The sequence below is a fragment of the Salvia miltiorrhiza genome, chromosome 3, assembly GCF_028751815.1.
Source record: "Salvia miltiorrhiza cultivar Shanhuang (shh) chromosome 3, IMPLAD_Smil_shh, whole genome shotgun sequence".
NCBI classification, from domain to species: Eukaryota; Viridiplantae; Streptophyta; class Magnoliopsida; order Lamiales; family Lamiaceae; genus Salvia; species Salvia miltiorrhiza.
The window spans coordinates 49803200-49824095 of NC_080389.1; the positions used below are offsets into that span (position 1 = coordinate 49803200).

Genomic DNA, 20896 nt, shown 5'->3' on the forward strand with positions numbered 1-20896 from the left:
TTTTAATGAAAAGATAGTCTTTTTAAGTACACACTAATGGATCTTGGCATGATAATTTTTTATGTGTAAATATTAATCTAAATTAAATAATAATATATTCATCCTTCGAAAACATCCTCCAGCCAAAAAAAAATAAAAATAAATAAATAATAATAATAATAATAATAATAATAATTCCCTCAAAACAGATAAATAAATAAATAGTAATATGATGTGAATAATCTACTAAATCGAAAATGTTTTTTTTTTATCCGCCAAATCGAAAATTTTAATGAACAAGTTGATGTATTTATTTATAAGAAAACAAAGGTGCATAAAAGAAACAAAATAATGTGGTCAGAATCTAATTCCATTTCTCTCGCGAAAGTAAAGTCGTTAATTGTCGGTAAGCGCTTACTTCGCCCAGAACGAATTAAAATCGGATTGGTGTCCGATTTCTTTAAACGTGCAAATAATCCTCTACTTTGCGGCTCACTGTAGTCACGGATGAAGAATACTCGTCTTCCCTCACACCTTCAACTTTCAAGATCCGAAATCCAGTTACAAAAAAAAAGCATAACTTTGAGCCTCAACAACAGTTGAAATTCTTATTTTTATCCTCGAGATCCCCACTCCCGTCCCCCTCTCGAAAACCCCCATTTTCCCGTTCCTTGTGATTGCTACCGTACCATCTTTATGCTCTTAACTGCACTGCATTTTCTGGATAACTGCTTCTCCACCGATCAGACATGCGGGCGTTGAGTCCGGTTGCCGTTTTGGCCATTTTTCTGTCGTTTTTCGTATCTGGGTCGCTCTCTATTGACAATTTTCGTCAAGCGTGAGTTTTTGTTTTCGGATGATGTGAATGTGCATTTCCGTATTTATTGATTTAGTGGACGTTCTTGCTCCTATGAATATTAGAAATGGTTGTAATTGTGGGACTTTTTTTGACTTTTCGGTTTATTTTAATTTCAATTTAAGCATTTATTGTCTGATATTTTGATGACTTAGTTAAGAATGTATTTGCGGTTGGCCGTAGTTTGCAGTGCTCGCTTCGTGGGCAGAGTGTTGAAGTGAATGCTTTCATGTCCTTATATTGAAGTCTAGCTTGCTATGTGTCACATGACTCACATTGTGCAAAATTCTTTTATATGAATGAGATTGAGAGCAAGATTCTATTATAGTTATTCGTTATTTAGGATGTAATGTGTGGAGTACTGATTTAGTTTAAGGTATTAAATGATTGCTTTGAGATTGTTCGCGTAATGTGCTAATTGGTGAACTAAGGAGCTGGCTTTGAACTCCTAAAGAAAATATATTGAGTAATGAAATTGGAAGTGGAGCGAATGCTTGATAAAAAATTTCATTCTTTTCATTTAAAGTCTTATGATCCTAATCACTTTTTCTGCTCAGAAAGGGTAGTATAATCCCGATGAACTATTGACACAACAGTTCGTTGTGGATATGTATAAGTTGCTCACCGGTAATAACTGAACCAAAGAGAGATAAGAAAATGAATAAGATAGCATGTGATCTGCCATCATAACGCCCATTGCATTTTATTTGAATTGCTTTATTTTGTTTCTTCCTCTGTTGTACCTTTAGTTTATAGGTTACCTACTACTATGTGCTTAATATATTTTGAGATTCTGATTTAGCTTGTCCTAGTCGCTTATCTTTGTGGCCAGAGTGTCTTATATCTATTTATTCGTTGATTTGATATTTCCTTTATACAGATTTCCTATCATAGAACCAGATCCTGGCCACACAAAACTTCGCTTGTCAAGAGAAGGCCTGGAAGCAATTGAGAAAATCACCACACCTATATCAGCTGTTGCTGTAAGAGATTGATTAATAACAGCCACTAGCATGTCTAAATGGAACTGCTACTTTTATGAAATTCTTTTTCGTGAGGAAGAGTTCAGTTCGTACCTTTTCAATAGGACATAGCAGAATTAGAACCATTAGATTCAGAGGATATTTTCATTTTTTGGCTGTCTGGTAGCTGAAAAGTGATTGTTGAAGGTTCTACTGGGTTTGCTGATTACCTATAACTATAACTATAACTATAACTATAACTATAACAAGCCTTTAGTCTATTGTCCTTGCAATGTAGCTTCTTGTATTTTTAACAAAATTTGATGGTACTAGTAATGTTTTTCTTGACACAATTTCATGTCGTATTTTCTAGGTCATTGGTCCATATCGGTCTGGGAAATCATTTCTACTTAACCAGCTTCTCTCTCTATCATGCTATGAAGGTGCAGTTTAGTAACCCTTTCATATTAAGTAATGCTGCTCCGTTGTAACCTTATTCCAACTCCTGACTTTGAAGTCATAATTTGACAGGTTTTGGTGTTGGGCACATGCGTGATACTAAAACCAAAGGTTTGTGCTACTGATTATGAATCTCGGCCGTACTAAAGTGACATGATACATTACTTTTTATGTGTACTCAAATCTTTGTATTGGTTTCTCTAGGTATTTGGGTGTGGGGTACTCCAGTCGAAGTGGATATCAATGGAGTTAAGACTTCTGTCTTCTACCTTGATACTGAGGGTTTTGAAAGTGTAGGGAAGTCTAATGTATATGACGACAGGTAAATTTCCAAATTACTTATCTTCCCAGTTTGTGATACCATAGTATTTTAAATATGCTTCTGATTGATTAATATGGTTTCCCATCCCTTGTTCTGCAGGATTTTTGCCCTGGCAACTGTAATGAGTTCCGTGCTTATATATAATCTACCCGAGACAGTACGTTACTTTTCCTGTACCTGTCATACCTCTCGCAATTCCATACATGAAGTATTTTTATGCAGATGATTGGAACTTTTACGATAAAAAATTCTTGAAGCACCCTGCTGCTTGATATGGTATGAGGCTATAGAATAGGGTTGCATGAACTTTTATTGGATGGGAAAATATTTTGAGGTAGCATAAGGTTTGAAGTAAATGCGTCTAGTATTTTTTTCATAACACTCTAGGAGATCCCTTGTCAGTTCTTTGCTCAGGCTGTATACTGCTCAGGGATTTGTACAAGGCTAAAATGCTCTAGAAGACTAGTTTTATGGAAATGGTAAGTATAAATGATACCTTAGACCTTAGTGATTGAAACGTTTAAAACTTTTCGAAATTGAGAAGGGGTTTCATGGCTTTTGCTTGAGTTCGGTTACCTATTTTCGTTCTTTCCAGGGACTGGTACTGGTAATTATTTGCTAAGTATTAATGCCCTTAATAGCTGTAATAATATGATATTCTTTTAGATGTTATTCTAATATTTGGTGTAAGTTTTTCAATAAATCCTCAGCTTTAGAAGGTTACGACAATATAGCTAATGTTTTTTATAATTTTCAACTCATTTTTTTTACAAAGTAATGTATCTTAAAAATGAAATATGGAATACGACTCCTGAATTCATTGTCTCATATGATGGGTTCTCAATTCTTGATATCATTTCTGATTAGCACGTGGGAGCTAGTTCTGAGTTTGGGAGTCCTTTTTAAACGTGACTTGCTTTTATTTATTTTTCTTAGATACGCGAGGCAGATATATCTAGATTATCATTTGCTGTGGAGCTTGCTGAAGAATTTTATGGAAGGTCCGTCATAGCATGTATATTCAAAGTTGCTAGTTCTTCATAGTTCATATATTTATATGGTTAATTTTTGTTTGGCATCTCTACCTAGTTCTTTTGTCCTGATACACTTTTTTTTTCTTCTCTGTTTCTGGAAAATGAACATGATGAACAGAGTCAAGGTGATACTCCTGTTTCTTTGAAACTACTTTTCTTTTGAACCAGTCTTTCACACACACACACACACACACTTATACTTACACTTACAGATAACCATAGAAGAAAACAAAAAAATGAGAAGTCCGCCAGTTCTTAGATATTAACTTTTGTACCCTTTGATTTGTATTGCAGGGGCAAGATGTGGCTTTTGAGCCTGCTAAGTTATTATGGTTAATCCAGCGTGATTTTCTGCGTATGTTTACAAAACACTAATCTACTTTCTTATCTGATTATGTTTACAGTCTGCAGTCGAGTCGCATTTCAAGACCCTTAGTTTTGGTAGTATAGCTGCTGTATATCCTCTTCTTTTTTTAATCCTCTTTGCTATTTCTTATGTGGATTTCATATTTGGGAACTTCAGAAGGGAAGTCAGTGCAAGAAATGGTTGATGAGGCTCTCCGTCGAGTCCCTAATGCCAATGGTTTGTTTTCTCAGCCTACAAATTGTCTTTGCCTCTTTGTCGTGTATTAGAAAAAGTTATTTTGATTGCAAATCTAACTGTGGGGATTTTCTTTGAGCAGAGGACAAGAATATTGATCAGGTATGTTGAATATCTAGATTCCTCTATGGTCATTAGTATGTTATGTTCTGATGCTCAAAATGGCATATCATGTTTTTGGTTAATGCTTTCAGGTCAACCAGATTCGTGAGTCATTGGCTGTCATGGGTGATAATAGCACAGCCTTTAGCTTACCTCAGGTTTGTGGTTATATTTTCAAGTGTCACAGCTCTTCTTTTGTTTTTGGTAGTGGTTGTTTAATACTGATGCAATAGGTCAATCTTACCCTGTTGTACAGCCCCATCTGCAGCGCACAAAGCTCTGTGACATGAAGGATAATGAACTTGAGCCTATGTATGTAAAGAAGAGGGACCAGCTGAAAGCAGTGGTTTCTTCTATAATCCGGCCAAAGATTGTCCAGGGTAAAACACTCAACGGCAAGGAATTTGTATCTTTCCTGGAGCAGGTGCTATCTTCTACTCCTTTCTGGTTTCTTGTTAATCTTTAGGTTCTTATAACAACTCGTGTAGCTTCTTGTTATTTCATTTTATGTTCTTGGTACAATATTTATTTTCTTTCCAACATATTGAACTAATCTTACTCTATCAAGCATAAAGATTAAGCCCATGTTTGGTTGGGCATTTTTGAAGGTTGGAAAGGGATTCAACTAATTGAATACATTACTTGTTATTTGGTTTGGGTAATGAGTTAACCATTACCCTTACTTGAGGGTAACTCAATCACCCAATTTGTTGCCCCTCAAAATAGAGGAGATACAAAAGAAAAGGAATCCGATTCCTTTCCATTGTTGAACCAAACACACAATAAAAGTAACAGTTATTGTTACCATTCTCCCCTTTATTTGATTCCATTATCTTTCCATTCATCTACTTGAACCAAACAAGCACTAAGGGTGATCAAATTACCCTTCCATGTTAAACAGGGATTTTTAAGACTTCCTCTAAACTACTGGGTGAAGGAGTTGTGAGTTACCTTGTGAACTCACAAAAGCTAAAATTTTCGAGCTTTCATCTGTTCCTTATAGATAAATTTGTGTTCCAGATTCTTGAGGCACTAAATAAAGGGGAGATTCCATCAACAGGCTCACTCGTGGAGGTTTTCAATAAGGGTATTCTGGAGCGTTGTTTGAAACTATATAATGGTCATATGGCTGTTTTGAGTTTCCCAACGACGGAGAAGTCTCTTCAACAAGCTCATGAAGAGGCCAAATCTGCAGCACTTGTAGCTTTCGATGAGCAACATTTTGGTCGTCATCATGCGAAGAAATCTGCCGAGCAGTTGGTGGAGGAGATTGAGAAGGTATGAACTTAAGAATAATAGTTTTCCTTCCAGAGTTCTTGGGATCTCTCTGCTTATTCATAGGTCTATGCAGGTATTCAAGAACTTTATTCTAACCAATGAATATCAATCCTCAAAGTTGTGTGAGGCTCTGTATACTACATGCGAGGAAAAAATGGATCAACTTCAAGTCCTCAGACTCCCATCCATGGCTAAATTTAATGCTGGATTCAACCAGTGCAACCAGAGTTTTGAACACGACTGTGTTGGACCATCTAAAACCAACTATGAGATGCGGATGATGAAGGTCTGTAACTCTCCATCTATTACTGGTTATATTAGTTCTTTATGTCCTAGAATTCTGTTCGGTTGGTGTAAAGGTACAATTAAATAGATTTGGCTTGTTCTTATGTTTGGCTTGCTGAACTCTCTTTGTTGAGGGCTTCCCGATTCTCCTCCCGTTTAAAATGTTTACCTGGGCTGTCTTAGGAAAAAAAAAAATCAACAATGTGTTAACGTGTGAGTCTCAAGAAATTTTTGACTTATTGGATCCTACAATTTCCTAGTGTCTGCAGTAGAATAGCCTGTTTGTAAGTTGTGAAAAGATTTTCTTTTTTGTCTCCTATTTAACTTCTATGGTCAGTGCGTGTTTAGCAAATCATATGTTGCCTTTTTTACCTGTTGTTATCTCAAGACATTTATATTTAAATGCAGATGTTGGGAAAATCAAAATCTCTATTTATCAAGGAATACAACCAAAGGCTCTTCAATTGGTTGGTGGCCTTCTCGCTGGTCATGGTGGTGGTGGGTCGTTTCATCTTGAAATTCATTTTGATTGAGATGGGAGCATGGATACTTTTTATATTCTTAGAGACATATACACGAATGTTTTGGACCTCGGAATCTCTTTACTACAACCCCGTGTGGCATGCTATTGTGAAGACTTGGGAAACTGTGGTCTACAGCCCTGTCCTCGATTTAGACAGGTAATTATGACCTTGTGCCATATGTTAATACCTATATTAAATCTTGTTTTAAGAGGCACACTTCCGCACATTTGGATGCACGGTGCACTTGCCCTAATCAAATCCTGATTGTGATTAATAAACCCTAATTGGATTTAATTAAGAAGAGGGATATCTTTTCTTCTACAAAACACAATATGGTTGCTACGGTGCTATGTTACTGTGAATAGAGGAAAATAAGAGTTGAGGGATGATATGCAAAACCAATATTTGTATAGTAAGAAAATTCTTCTACTATAGCTGATGTGCATGTATTGTTCGACAGATGGGCGATTCCCCTTGTAGTCATAGCTGGAATATTGTTGCTTTACTGGCGGTGTTATGGGAAGAGGAAACATGGTTCTCGCTGGATATTACCTGTTTATGGCAATCAGAAAGATGAACGAAGATCAGAGTGAAATATATATATATGATGGTGCAACGCACTCATCCCATCACTCGGCCTCAGGTGCTTTTCATTTTTTATATACGAGCACTCGTGGTTTTCGTGTCACATACATGTATACACCAATTAACCTCGAGGGGATCCAAGGCAGATCTGCTTGCTCTTGGTGTTGTAACAACAACGATGAAATGTACAAATGGCCTTTTCTTCAAGTACAGTCGGATCTTTGTTATATCACAGGTGCACTTTTAGGCTGTTAGATAGCTCATTTCGAATGTTTAACGATGATTTTGTTTTCCAAAAAGAAAGGTTTGAGTCACCAAAAGGTTCGGAATTGTTAAAGAAAGCAGAGTTATTTGTGCTTTGTAGCAGTTTGGTGATATTGTTTCATGTTGTGGATTTATTTTGTTCTTCGTTGTAGATTTGTGTACAGAAATCTCTCTCTCTCTCTCTCTCTCTCTCTGTCTTGCATATAGAGTATTGGGTGGTTTTATGTAATCTTGCCAATTGCCATTGCTATTCCATATTTAGCACCTCATACATTTTTCAACAAAGGAACAATTATGTTGATTATTAACTAAGTTGTGAGTATTCACTTTAGTTTCTACAGAAGTTCCTTGGTTATCCTCTGCCGTAGATTATAGATTAGGGGGTTAAAACGAGAGCTAATATGGAAATCATAATTCTTGATCATTTCAGATAACAAAGACAGGAAAAGAAAATAGATCATTACTCTTAATTGGCCTTTCAATTTACAATATTTGGAAATATCAAACAAAAAAAAAAAGTTGCATGTTTTCTTCATTTTTATGGCTGATGCTGCCATGATTAGACTTTGTTGAACGTTAAAACTTTTTTTCATTTGCCTTAGAGCAGCTACAATGCGGCTCGATGGTGGGCCTCGAGCAGGTGATGCCACGCCCCTTGACTCGGCCGTTGACTTCTTCCGCATCGGATTCTTGCCTATTTATGAATGCCGCGTGCTATATGGAAAAAAAATGAAATTAAATTTTCAACTGCTCTTTTGACTAATTTTTAATTAAAACAAAAAAAAAAAACAATCGTTGCAACAACGGTTCTTTTGTAAATTTTTATTTATTTTTTATTTCTTTTATTTACCTATAAATATCACTCTTTCATCCTTCTTCATCTCATTTTCTTTGTAAATTTTATACCACAAATCATAAATTTTATACCTTCTTCATCTCATTTTCTTCTTGTAAAAATGAATCGGTGACTTCCAAAATTAGTGGAGCAACCAACCAAATTCGTCGGCGATTCCAACTTTTTCTCCCTCACCATTCTTTCGAGGATCCAACGCCTTCAATGCTGGTCTTGAAGGGATCTACTTGAACGACACTAAATTCGTTCGAGATGATGAAATAGCAGAGATTTCTTCTCTTCCTAGGACGACGAAGTTACGCACTGACTACACCCCGACAGATACCGAGCTTATTTGTACGCTTTGGGCTGAAGCGACACACAACGCCATCAAGGAGAAACACAAGTATGACGTGTACTTTCAACACGTCGAAAAGGACGTCAAGCTTTGGGAGGCCGCGTACGAGAAATGCCGAGCCAATTGGAGCTACATGAGTGATAACCAAATCACTCAACAAGCTCAAGAAAAATATCAAGCAAATAATGGGGCTCCATTCAAATATTTTGGGGCATGGCGTGTTCTTCGCGAATCTCAACGATTCGTATCCTCCAGCAACGGCGACGTCCTCCGACCCGAGCATCAGGACGAGGCCTATAGACCAAAAGGCGGATAAGCGAGACAAGGGGAAAGGCAAGAAGGTCAAGTCACCCATGCAAGGGGAAAAGAGGAAATACTATGCAATAATTGATAGAGTTGCAAACTCCATCGAGGATTTTAGCTGGACTCGGAGCTGACAAATCGAAGACAAATGCGGAGGAATTGGCCTTGCTCAAGTCGATGGTTGTGGAAGTTGAAAAAAGTCAAGGATTGAACTAATTTTTTTTTAATTATTTATTTTAATTTTAATCTAATTTTAATTACTATAATTTCTTTCTAATTATTGTAATATTTGAATTTCAATTTAACGAAATTTTAAATTTTAAAAGATAATATTTGTTTTAACTTTTAAATGTATTCTAAAAATAAAAAATATATTTCCAGATCCCGTTTTAAAGTCCCCCAATATGAAGGGGGCTCTTCAATGTGGTTCGTTGTCTTATAACCTCAAAAGGGACTCTATGAATACGGTTGCTCTTAGCTTAAAGTTGAGTAATTATATACTAGTACTCTCTCCGTCCCATTACAAATGTCTCACTTTCCATAATGGGATGTCTCATTACAAATGTCTCATTCCTTTTTTGACAATATATTATTTCTCTATACTTAATATTTAAATAATATTTATCAACCCACTTTATCTATTTCCTACACGTTTCTTAATCTCCGTGCCCAAAAGTAATGTGACATTTGTAATGGAATTGAGGAAGTAGTATTTATTAGTTTTAGCCACATGAAAAGCTTAACGTGTTGAGCGTTCCACTAAATCCACTTTAGAGGGTGTTTGGGTGAGCTTATAAGCTCTTTAAAATAATTATTTAGGAGCTTATAAGTTCATTTAAAATATTTGACAAAATAAGCTCCTAAAAAGCTTATAAGCTGTAAAATTAAACTCTAAGAGCTTGTAAGCACCCCAAAAATTAAGTTCCTCCCCTAACTTATTTTCTCATTTTCTTATAAGCAATACTTATTTTACAAAAATAACTCAACTATGATTTTTTATTTTCATTATATACTCTCTCCGTCCATTACAAATATCTCATTACTTTTGTGCACAAAGATTAAGAAATGTGTATAAAGTAGATAAAGTGAGTTGGTGAAAATTATTTATATATTATGTATAGAGAGAATATATTGTCAAAAAATGAATGAGACGTTTGTAATGGGACATCCCGTTATAGAAAGTGAGACATTTATACTGGGATGGTGGGAGTATCATTCTAATTTCATCTTTTTCGATTTTCTCTTTCTAATAAAAATTTTATCTCTCTAACTAAAAGTTCCCTTTCTAGCTTATAAGTTTAATTATCCAAACACTTTGACAATATATAAGATCTTATGAAACTACATCTTATAAGCTCTTGAAATATTTTATAAGCTCCAAAAGCTTTATAAGCTTAGCCAAACTTCCTCTTAATCATCAGTGAGCTAACATTGGCAAGTAAACCAATCGCTGGAAATATAATATACATACTCAGTGTAACGTTTATAAATAAAATGGCAAGATGCAACGATTTTGTTTTAACTATCTAGATTTATAAGGCCTACCAAACATACATCTCATTTACAAATACCGCGAACTTTTATACGAGTGTAATTGAGGTCCAATTCTAAATTCTATATACACAACTTAAATAAAATTAATTAATTAATTAATTAATTGGTAAGACACTTCATGTTCAGCTATTAGTTCAACTTCTATCCATTCAACTTAAAAAAAAAACTAAATAAATAAATAATTAATTATTTGATAAGACACTTTCTCTTTAATTATTAATTGTCAATAAACTGGAAAAAAAAATATGTATATTAATTTAACTTTCATAAAATTTTGATTTTGTATAACTTTCATAAAATTTTGATTTTGTATACAAGTATACAACTTTAAAGTTTGATATGATAGCTATTGAATTATTGATTTGATCCAATTTTGTTATCGATCAAGATTTTGATTAAATTTACTGCTGACATGACTAGTCGAATAATTGAAGTGGCATAATGAGATGGGGAATAATATATTCCCATTTGTACTTCAAAATCATGTCATTTTATACTTGAATTACACACACCACCACGAAAGATTAATCAAATTCAAAGAATCCAATGATGGAAAAGAAGCGATCAGATGATTAAACTTCAACTCTTCTGCTCACACATTAATATGTATTGTAAGCCAAAAACAATGTTGTTTTGATAAGTACGAACAATGTCATTTTATTCTCTCCAATTATATCATGTCAATTATTCAATTAGCAATGTCAGCAATCGGAATCCTAATTGATAGCTAAATTATATTCAGTCCATATTTTAGTAATTACAACGGATAGTTTTAAAATTGACATGCAGAATTAGAATTTGATGGAGGTTCGATAATTTAAATATTAAATATTTTATAATTAGACAAAATTTCATAATTTTAGAAAGAAATAAAATAAAAGGTAAGATTATAAAGAAAATTGCTGCTCACGATAATTCGACAATCAAATTCAAAGAATTGGATGCTTGATAAAAATTAATGGGGTGACTCTATACATGGTCTCCATTTTGCTCATTTATGAGCTGAAATTCGAAAACTTAACTTGGGGGAATAAGAAAAACAACATAAAGCTCTAAAAATAGAACACTCCATAAGAGAAGAAACAACAACAAACAACAATGTTTTAACTTGAAGAGAAGGAAACTGAATATTTATTATTCATAACAAACAAAAATATGTGGGTAATTCAGTTTTTCTGCAATTCTAGACGTTGTTGATCATACAAGGGCGGACTTTAAGCTTTTGGTGAACACCTCTAGTTCTTTTATCCCATCTTCAGGTGATTTTGCATCACCAAGTATTCTTACGATGGCGCTACCAACAATCACACCATCTGCTCCCCAATCGGCCACCTGAAACACATTGTGCCAAAAATATGTTAGCTATCAATATCATGTCTTCCCTATCAACCAACAAAATCTCTGTTCAAGACGGACCAGCTTAACATGTTCCGGTTTCGATATGCCAAAACCAACTGCTACTGGCTTGCTCGTTGCCTGTGGGAGGAAAAAGGGTGAGTGTTAGTTTGCATCAACCTCTATTAAGATTGTCTCGAGAGTTATACGAGGGTAGTGTGAGAGATTGAGAGGTGTGGTGGAAGATACTGACAACAATATGTATGAAATATATCTCCAGTTTCGGGTGAGACTTGTTATATAACAGAAATCTTTACCTCCTTGATGTCCACTAGAAGAGTTTGAACCTTGTCACTGACAGATGCTCGTGCTCCAGTAACTCCCACCGAGCTCACCTATTAATATATACAAAGGAGGTGTAGAGTAATTTGATTTAATCAGTCGGGTTGCAACTTAAATTGAAGTCTCATTTTTCTAGTTCAGAGTAACAACTACATATAAACATCACAATGGACAGAATGAGAAGTTGTGTTCAAGGAGATCAACATTTGCTATTGACAATTTGACATTAATGCTTTTATTTTTATATGCTTCATATAATTTTTTTTATCAAGATACAAATAAATTGGTCCAACCAGTAACTACTCAAAGGAAATGCGAATCTTACAAGGTAGACGAAACCTTCTGATGCTTCAACAATGGCTTTCATTCTTTCTGTTGGAGTGGTTGGTGTTGTCAGCAGCACCTGGATTGGAAACCAGAGAGGGTAAAGTGATGCACCCAAAGAGTATTACATTTCCCACTAAGATCATAAATGCAAAAACGAAAGCAGCTCAAATAATAGGCAGATAAACTACACCCCCTATTCTTTTATAGCGCATTACCATAGGAATTATCAACAGAGGGATAGAACTGTAACATCAAAGGTGACATATTGATGGGTATCAGCAAGAATAATAAATTTTTTCTTAGTTTCTGAAAAACTGCCCCCAAAACCCAACAAAAAAGAATGAGAAGGTACAAGAATTAACCATCTATCATGAAAAGAAGTAAGAAGTTGGCAATTTGACAGTTCTTAACATATTATGCCAAACAGTGCAAACTGGACACAGAAAATATAACCAGGAAATGAATTATTATTGGGAAAGCTAACCAATTCAATATTTTTATTGGCAGCTTCCTTTCTCAATATATCAGTCTCCTCTAGAGGCACATCTGGAACAACAAGTCCTGAAATGAATGAAATCCTAATCAAAATAGATAGAATGTAGTTGCAAAATAGTAGAGCGCATTTACAAAGGAAGCAAGAGCTATAGGTATAACAAATTCAAAAGGGACCAAAAACCATAGTACTAAGACATTGATTTGCAGTTCAAATTTTTAATGCGGTTAAATATAGAGATAGTGTATCTAAGTAGTGCTTGACAGACTAAAAACTTATAGATGGCAATGCTATCAAAATAAGTTAAACTTCATTATATGTTAAAGAATGTAAAGCTGCAAAGTATATTTTACCATGTATTCCAGTTTCCTGCAAAGTGCTCATGAATTTCTCCACACCACGTTTGAGTATTGGATTGTAATATGAGAATAATGCAACTGGACAAGATAATTGAGGCACCACCTTTAAAAGGACAAAAAAAATGTTATATTATGAAATTGTTTCATCACACCGAAATAGTTTGATTATAGTTAAGCTACAGACAACATAAAATACAGTAAAGATAAGCTTAACAAAACTTTTCACTAAAACTTAAAAACAATACGCAAGTCAATGACCACAAGAACCATTCCCATGCACTACAGTACCTTTGAAGTTTAAGATGCATCAAGAAAGAAAACGGCAGAACTAAGAATCATCACTTTGTTACTGTTTCAAATAAGCATCACTTATACGCTTTTGTTGATGCTGTATATGAGTAGTGGAACTTACTTCCTTCAACATTGCAATGATCATATCAAAGTTGGTTCCTCTGGCTAATGCTCGTGTTGCAGCAGCCTATGAAAGAAAAAATAGATTGGTTATCATTCATAAGCAATAAACTGCTATACAGCTTGCATGCCAAGATTATATGTAACCACATGTTTACACCTGGATAACAGGACCATCGGCTAAAGGGTCTGAATAAGGTACACCCAGTTCAATAATGTCTGAGCCACATGAGTCGAGGACCTTTAGCGCTTCTGCAGTTGTTGAAAGGTCAGGGTCACCAGCTGTGATATACGGAATGAGTGCCACCTTTTAAACCAAAAGCATGGTTAGCATGTAACATTGAGAAAAGAATGCATGAAACCAATATATCACAGCATGATTGTGAATTCAGTATTAATAGAATATCAATCAACTGTTTCATCAGATCTCCATCACTACCTAAAAGTGATAGGTTTATGACAGAATTTGTGCACCAAAGTAAGTGGCTACAAAATATTCTAGCTAAATGCATCAAGCTAAAATCATATTCCTGGTCACAAAAGATCAATTTGACAACCAGTCAGGTATCTATTATTATATTTACAATTTAAGCGACTTGTTGTGATAATCTTTAAATGGACCTCTTATCTCTTTCTACTAAAATTGGTTTTTCACAATCCCTTTTCTCCGTGATGGCAGTATGCTGATTTGTATGGTTTTCCTTAAACAAATAAAACTCAAAAAGTCAACAAACATACAAGTTTAGGCATTTTCTGTTCCAGAAAAATGGAAAAGACTAATTAATACCATTCAGTGACAAATTGAGTCTACCGGCATTTTAGCTCCAGATAAATGGAAAAGACTACTAATTAGTACTAATAATGAAGGATTGTGCTATTGACCATTTTTGCTCTAACTGATAATATTCAGTGACAGATTGAGGCTGTGGGCAATTTAACTCCAGATAAATGGAAAATAATATTTATACCATTCAAGCGACAAATTGAGGCTAAAAAAATATCCACTGCTAAAAACCGAATCTTCTTGCGGAGACACTTCGAGATTGAATACAAACACTAGTATCAACATGTCGGATTTTACTAAATTCAGCCGTAATCAAACGACTGAAATGCACGAAACAGACCGCCCAACTCTTGAACCAAACCCCAGAAAAGAAAAGAAAAAATATATATAAAAGAAATTCTGTCAACAACAGGAATTTCGAAACCGAAATAATCCAAATGTTAAATAAGAAAACCATAAACAAGATCCGAAAACCCATCCAAAACAAAGCTGCATGCACCACATTGAGGATTCACCAACACAAGCACAATCAAAGCAGACACTCCATCGGCAGATTTAACACAAGGAATAAGAAAAATGTTATAAAAAAAATCCTCAATTAAAGGGAAAACACAGATATGAGATTGAAAAGAAAACCGATTTCTCACTTTTCCTTGTTTTTTCAATCTGGAGAAAGTTTCAGAGATTCCAACGGTGGGTGCGGCAGTGAGGGTGGCCATGATCGGCTTCAATTTGAAGGAGTTGTTGGCAGAAGGGCATTCAGCTGAATAGTTGGTGGTCTTGAGTTTGAATAAGCGGGCGGAGGTGAGAGCAGCAGCGGCCATTGATGCTCTTTCTCTGCTATAAATTGTAGCAACTGCTAATTTGGTGTGCACTAAAACTAAAACCCTTGTATTTGGACTTAAGACTGAAACGATAATATATCTATATTGCTCAATATATTGTGGTATGTCATTTAATATTCCCAAATAATAAATGTAGCTTCCTCAAAAAAAAATTAAAAAATGTAGATAGAGTTTTGAAATTAGGCCGACGAAATTATATTTTTGCATTTAATAATACATTTAAACAAATAAAATTAGAATTTTATTTATGAATATTTTAATTTAAATATAATAATTAAAAGAAACGGCTCAGATCACCGCTGATGAGTCGAACTCGAGAATGTTTTTATACTATATAATTATATATCATAAATACAAGTGTTTTTCTTTTTGAAACTCAAAGGAAGAGATTTTGTTAATGACGTGAACATGAAACATGGATATGACCTCCATGAATGATGGAGTTTCATTTCAAACATGAACATAATCAACATCTAGCTAACCAATGATGTTATATAAGTGTTATATAGGCATGATGAGATGCCTATGTATCGTATAATGTTATATTGAATAATATTATGAATGTAAATATTATAGTATGTGTTAGCTAGCAGTTCTATTTAGCAATAGTGATAAAATAATATAGTGATTTGGAATAGAAAGACATGGTTTCTTGACTAAATTGTTTATTATATAATGATAATGATGATTTATTAATGTTATCTTTCCACTAACCATAATTTCTTCGGTCCCAAATATAATTTTCGTTTCCCTATTCACAATAGTAAGAAAAAACTATTTAAGGCCCTTGGAAAATCAAGAGCACACGCAATCTTCTTATCATACCATTATTTATTCTACCAAAATAGCATAATATTATAATGGAAATATATACTCGTTCCGTCTTTCAAATAACTTCATAAGAGGAAAGAGCACGATTTTTAAAATGAAAAGAAAGTTGAAAAGTAAAGATAAGAGCATCCGCAATGGGGTTCCTTGATAGCCTACTTGATAGTGGTTGTGTTATTGAGTAGGTAGCGCTGCATTGGGGTTCCTTGATAGCCTACTTGATAACATTAGTTTTGATTTTTATGTTTTTCCTTTAAATTTAATTGCATAATTTAAATAACATATTTTTGTTAGTTAAATACGCCATTAAACATAAAATTTAAATTCACCTAAAACATAAAAAAAAATTACATAAAAATTTAAAAACACCTAAAACATAAAAAAAAATTACATAAAAATTAAAAACACCTAAAACATCATATTACGTCCTAGTTTAGACCACGACACCTGAGCACGTCGGCGACCATGGACGCGTGCAATGCCCTTTGTGCCTCTGTCATGTGCGTCGTATCCGTGTTCAGGAGCTGCATATCGAGCTCCCTTTCCTTGATATCGTTCCTCCGCTGGTACTGGGCGGTGAATGCCCTCATCTGCTGGTCGGACCTGTCCAACCTCTCCACTATTTCCGGTGGAGGATCCGAGCTCGTATGCGACGCTGATGCCTTCCATTTCCCCTTCGCCGCCGCCTTCGCCGCCTTGTTGCCAATGGGCCGGGCAGAAGAGATCTCCTCGCCCGACGCCGAGGTGGTGAAGCCGCCCTCTTCTGTAGTCTTTGTTCTCTTGGAGGCATGCACGTCTCGAAGGAGGTACATCGACTTGAACTTGGGATTGTTCCGGAGAACTTTCCACGCGTTCCAGAAATTGAAGGAGGCCCTGTGTGGGCTTCGAGCCCTGAAGAGGATTTGGGCCTTGTCACGAAGCATATCATCCGAATGACCGGAGGGCCAATTGTTGCGCGTCTCCACCCAAATAGCTTCCCAGAGATGCACATCCGCTCTCACCTGGGACCAGTGGCCTTGAAGTTGTTTGATCTTAAGGTCGACGCCGAGGATAGGGTTCACACGTGCGCGGATTCGGCCCCAATACGCCTCTCCCTTCTGATCCGTCCCACGGATGGCGTCGTTGGTCTCCTCCGCCCAAATTTGGACGATGAGATCCGTATGCTCAGGAAGGTAAGTATGACGGTACCTTCCTTCCTTGTCGTGCTTGATTTTGGTGGCCATTTCCTTCCTCCGGCCGTCTTTCTTTGGTGGGGAGACACTCTGCTGTGCACTGACCGGTTCCTCCTCGGGCGGGCTCTCCTCCAAGTTGATTCCTCCCATATCGGGATGATAATCGGAGGAGAGATCGGGGCACCAATTTGGATCGTAGAAAGGGTTGTGTGGATCCATGACATAGAAAATTCTTGAAGAGAAATGGAGGAGATGAAAATTAGAGGAGAAGAAGAGATGTGAAGATGGTGGGGAGAAGTTGGGGTTTTTTAAAGAGGAGAAGAAGAAAAAAAAAATTGAAAACGGTCGGTCAAAGGGGCGCAAATCGAGGAGGTGCAGTCAAAATTCGAATTTATCAATTTTTCCTTTTTTTTATTAGGGCGCGTGCATTGCACGCACCATCCCTCTCCCCCCCTTCGAGCATACTCGAAGATTCGAGTATGCCTTGAGTACCTCCCCCCGCAACGGTTTACCCGAGTGCAACACACTACTCGAGGAGGCCCTCGAGTAGCTGCGTTGCAGGTGCTCTAAATGGAGTACTAGAAGAGTTGAAAAGATGAAAAGTAATGACAAATGAGGTATTATTAACGGTGGATTATAATCCAAAAATATAAAGAGAAGATTTTTTAAGAACTGAAAAAAAATTGGAAAATTATTTAGGAGATTGAGATAATATTACTTTTGTAAATATATTATGATATTGTCAACTTGGTGGATATGATACTAAATTATATTTCTACACGTGTAAAATGTCCACAATTTCATTTACAGAATGTCATTGACTTTGTATTAACAAATCTTTAAAGCACTCCATAAAAGTATAAAACTTGTACACTATTTACTTCATGTGTAAATTGAATGAATTAAGTAAATACTATATTAACCTTGAAGCACTAAATACATATTTAATATATTCACATATTAATATAATGTAATGTTTGGTACTCCCTCCGTCCCACCATTTTAGTCCCTTATTTCATTTTGAGATGTCCCAAAAAGATAGTCCATTTTTCTAATTAATACTATATCAAAATATTATTTTTACTAAATTAACCTCATTTAATGCTTCACTTAAATGTGAAAAGGATGATGTGTGAAAATAATAAATATGGGTATAAAAGATAAAAATATAAAAATTAAATGCATTTTCTTAATATGTGTGAAAAGTGGGAGGGGACTAAAATGGTGGGACAGAGGGAGTATAATGTACTCAAATATGTGTAAAATATGTATAAGTTAATTTTGTTTTACTATTTTAATTAAATGTACATATCTAAGTGCATGGTAGTTATAAATGAAGTGACGAAAATAAATAAATAAATACGCGAGTACAATTATCTAATACACAGGCCAGGCCTTCCATTGACATCGGGCTCCAATACACAAGCTAGGCCCAGATCATCATGAGATATCGGGCTCAATTAAACTAAGAAAAAAAATAAAAAGACAAACCCTAAAACTAAAACCCTTCCAATCCAGCATTTGCTTTCACCTCAGTTTGGAGCAGTCGACAGTTATCTCCGCCTCCCGCCGTGGCGCTCCATTCCTCCGGTACGGATCTCATCGAATGTGTTAATTTATTGTGATATTCTATCACCAAAAAGTTTAATTTTCACCAGCTTCTTTGTCGTTGTTGTTCTGACAGAACCAAAAAGCCCGAGTTAGTAATGGCGTTCACAGCGATGAAACCCACAAAGCCGGGGCTAGAGGAGCCGCAGGAGCAGATTCACAAGATACGTATTACACTTTCATCAAAGAACGTGAAGAATTTGGAGAAAGGTACACTCTAACTTTATAGCCATTTGTTTGTGTATATTTGATTTGTTATGTTATGTATGTATTCACTAATGTAGAGATCATCTATTTTATTTTCCACGCCGTTAGTGCTTAATGATTTATATAGAAATTCGCTGAGTATATTATAGTCTATCTTGTAATGTTAGGTATCTGGAGTCTGTTTCTACTGAATACTGAATTGTTGGATTCAATCGTGGTTATTGTGATCAAGAATTTAACACTTTCTGTACTACGTTTTATAATGCTGGGAGAGAGAAAGTTGATTTTTTGAATTAGTTATGGGATGAGTTCAATCACCCAGGACCACTCTCTCTTAAACAAGGCACCTCTACTGCTTTTCAGTCTTGGGCAAGTGTGTGCTGTACGATTTTTGGAGTACGTATGTATACTAACTTTGCTCTGAAATTGCTGGACATATATTATTCATGTTGTAATTTACCATGGACATTGGTAAGCTGAACTATTACTAGTATGTCTGTGGCTTTATATACATTGTTTAAGTGCAGCTCCTTGTTATTGATCTTCAGCTGTATTGACAATAAGTGGTGTTTACAGTGTGTGCCGACCTGGTACGTGGTGCCAAGGATAAAAGGCTCAGGGTCAAGGGACCAGTGAGAATGTCGACCAAGGTTCTTAAGATTACTACTAGGAAGTCTCCTAGGTGAAGGTAGAAACTTTATTTCATTTGGAATTTGACTGCTTAGGCATTGTTGTACTGACCAGTATAAAATGGCTTCTTTTACTCTGGCCCATTAAGAATGTCTGTTTACGATTAGTAATTTGGGTGGGATTTAGGCATTGTCTAACGTAGAGGGAGCGCTATTTTCTCAACTTTGCTCATATAGACTGTCCATTTTTTTTCAATGTATGTTTTTTTATGTCATTATTTGGGCCTCTTCAGTAATTGCAAGTTTTTTTAAATGGTACACTTGTTAAGAATTATTGCTATAGAAATTAGAACATAATCTTAAGTGAATCACCTCATGAAAGTAACTTTTGTTTTCCTGTAAAGTCTGCATTTTGAGAAATGTGACTTTTTTCATTTTAAAATGATTACTCTCAATATATCAGTCTTACTATTAAGTTGTACAAATTGCATGCTTTTAAATGTCTGATCCAATTTTGTCATTAGAATTTTGGGATCATAGCCATTTGCCTATGATGTCCCTGTGCATTGTGATATACGATATCTATGAGTTAATTGTCTTGATTTTGTTCCTTAGGGTACCAACACCTTTGATAGGTTTGAACTTAGGGTCACAAACGAGTTATCGACATTTTCAGCTCCCCTGATGTTGTGAAGCTGATTACCTCAATTACCATAGAACCTGGTGTAGAGGTTGAGGTTACAATAGCAGATTCTTAGACACATCTTGTTTGCCTGTTTCTGCTTCTGTATCCATGAGCCAAGATATATGGGCTAGGTTGTCATATGAGTTCTTTCAGGTGTTCACAATTTTGAATGTCCTTGACTGCTTTATATATTTTTGATTAATACTTTTCAATTTGACGTTCGACTGTACCTAGCAACACTGGAAACTCGTTTTCTTAAGAAGGTTGCATCTATGTTGGCAGACTTATTTTTTTGCATATATTATGTCTCACCTTATCTAGCTTTTTCTAATAGGGTATTCGAATAGAGCTTATAAAATGAAGTTGTATTTCATGGTCTATTAATATTTGATTATAGCTTGGGAAATGAAGTTTGAATTCGGTAATTGTTTTTTTCTTGATATATATTTGGGTTGATGACTCCATATCCTAGTAGTAGGAGTTGTATTGTTTTCCCGTCAAAATTTTGGGTATTTTAGAGTCATTTCATAGTAAAAATTCTTGGTACACTACACACTCCAAGGGTTATTTATT

The 20896-nt window shown here is 35.4% G+C and overlaps 2 protein-coding genes and 1 pseudogene across 2 annotated transcripts; 2 read left to right on the forward strand and 1 right to left on the reverse strand.

Annotated features, from left to right (window-relative positions):
* Positions 1-437: 437 nt before the first annotated feature.
* On the forward strand, positions 438-7418 carry LOC131016360 (uncharacterized). Its single transcript, XM_057945055.1, has 17 exons — positions 438-817; positions 1716-1818; positions 2171-2240; positions 2329-2367; positions 2461-2578; positions 2678-2735; positions 3515-3579; positions 3731-3737; positions 3907-3967; positions 4136-4195; positions 4296-4315; positions 4408-4473; positions 4572-4739; positions 5336-5593; positions 5667-5879; positions 6287-6558; positions 6863-7418. The coding sequence occupies exons 1-17, from the start codon at positions 729-731 to the stop codon at positions 6993-6995; spliced, it is 1800 nt and encodes a 599-aa protein (XP_057801038.1). The 5' UTR covers positions 438-728; the 3' UTR covers positions 6996-7418.
* A 3925-nt stretch (positions 7419-11343) lies between these two features.
* On the reverse strand, positions 11344-15484 carry LOC131016361 (tryptophan synthase alpha chain). Its single transcript, XM_057945057.1, has 9 exons — positions 14997-15484; positions 13726-13872; positions 13567-13632; positions 13149-13257; positions 12787-12863; positions 12301-12378; positions 11951-12028; positions 11715-11774; positions 11344-11630 (listed from the first exon to the last, which is right to left on the reverse strand). The coding sequence occupies exons 1-9, from the start codon at positions 15171-15173 to the stop codon at positions 11496-11498; spliced, it is 927 nt and encodes a 308-aa protein (XP_057801040.1). The 5' UTR covers positions 15174-15484; the 3' UTR covers positions 11344-11495.
* A 3141-nt stretch (positions 15485-18625) lies between these two features.
* LOC131018939 (40S ribosomal protein S20-2-like) lies at positions 18626-20622 on the forward strand (annotated as a pseudogene).
* The last annotated feature ends 274 nt before the right edge of the window (positions 20623-20896 follow it).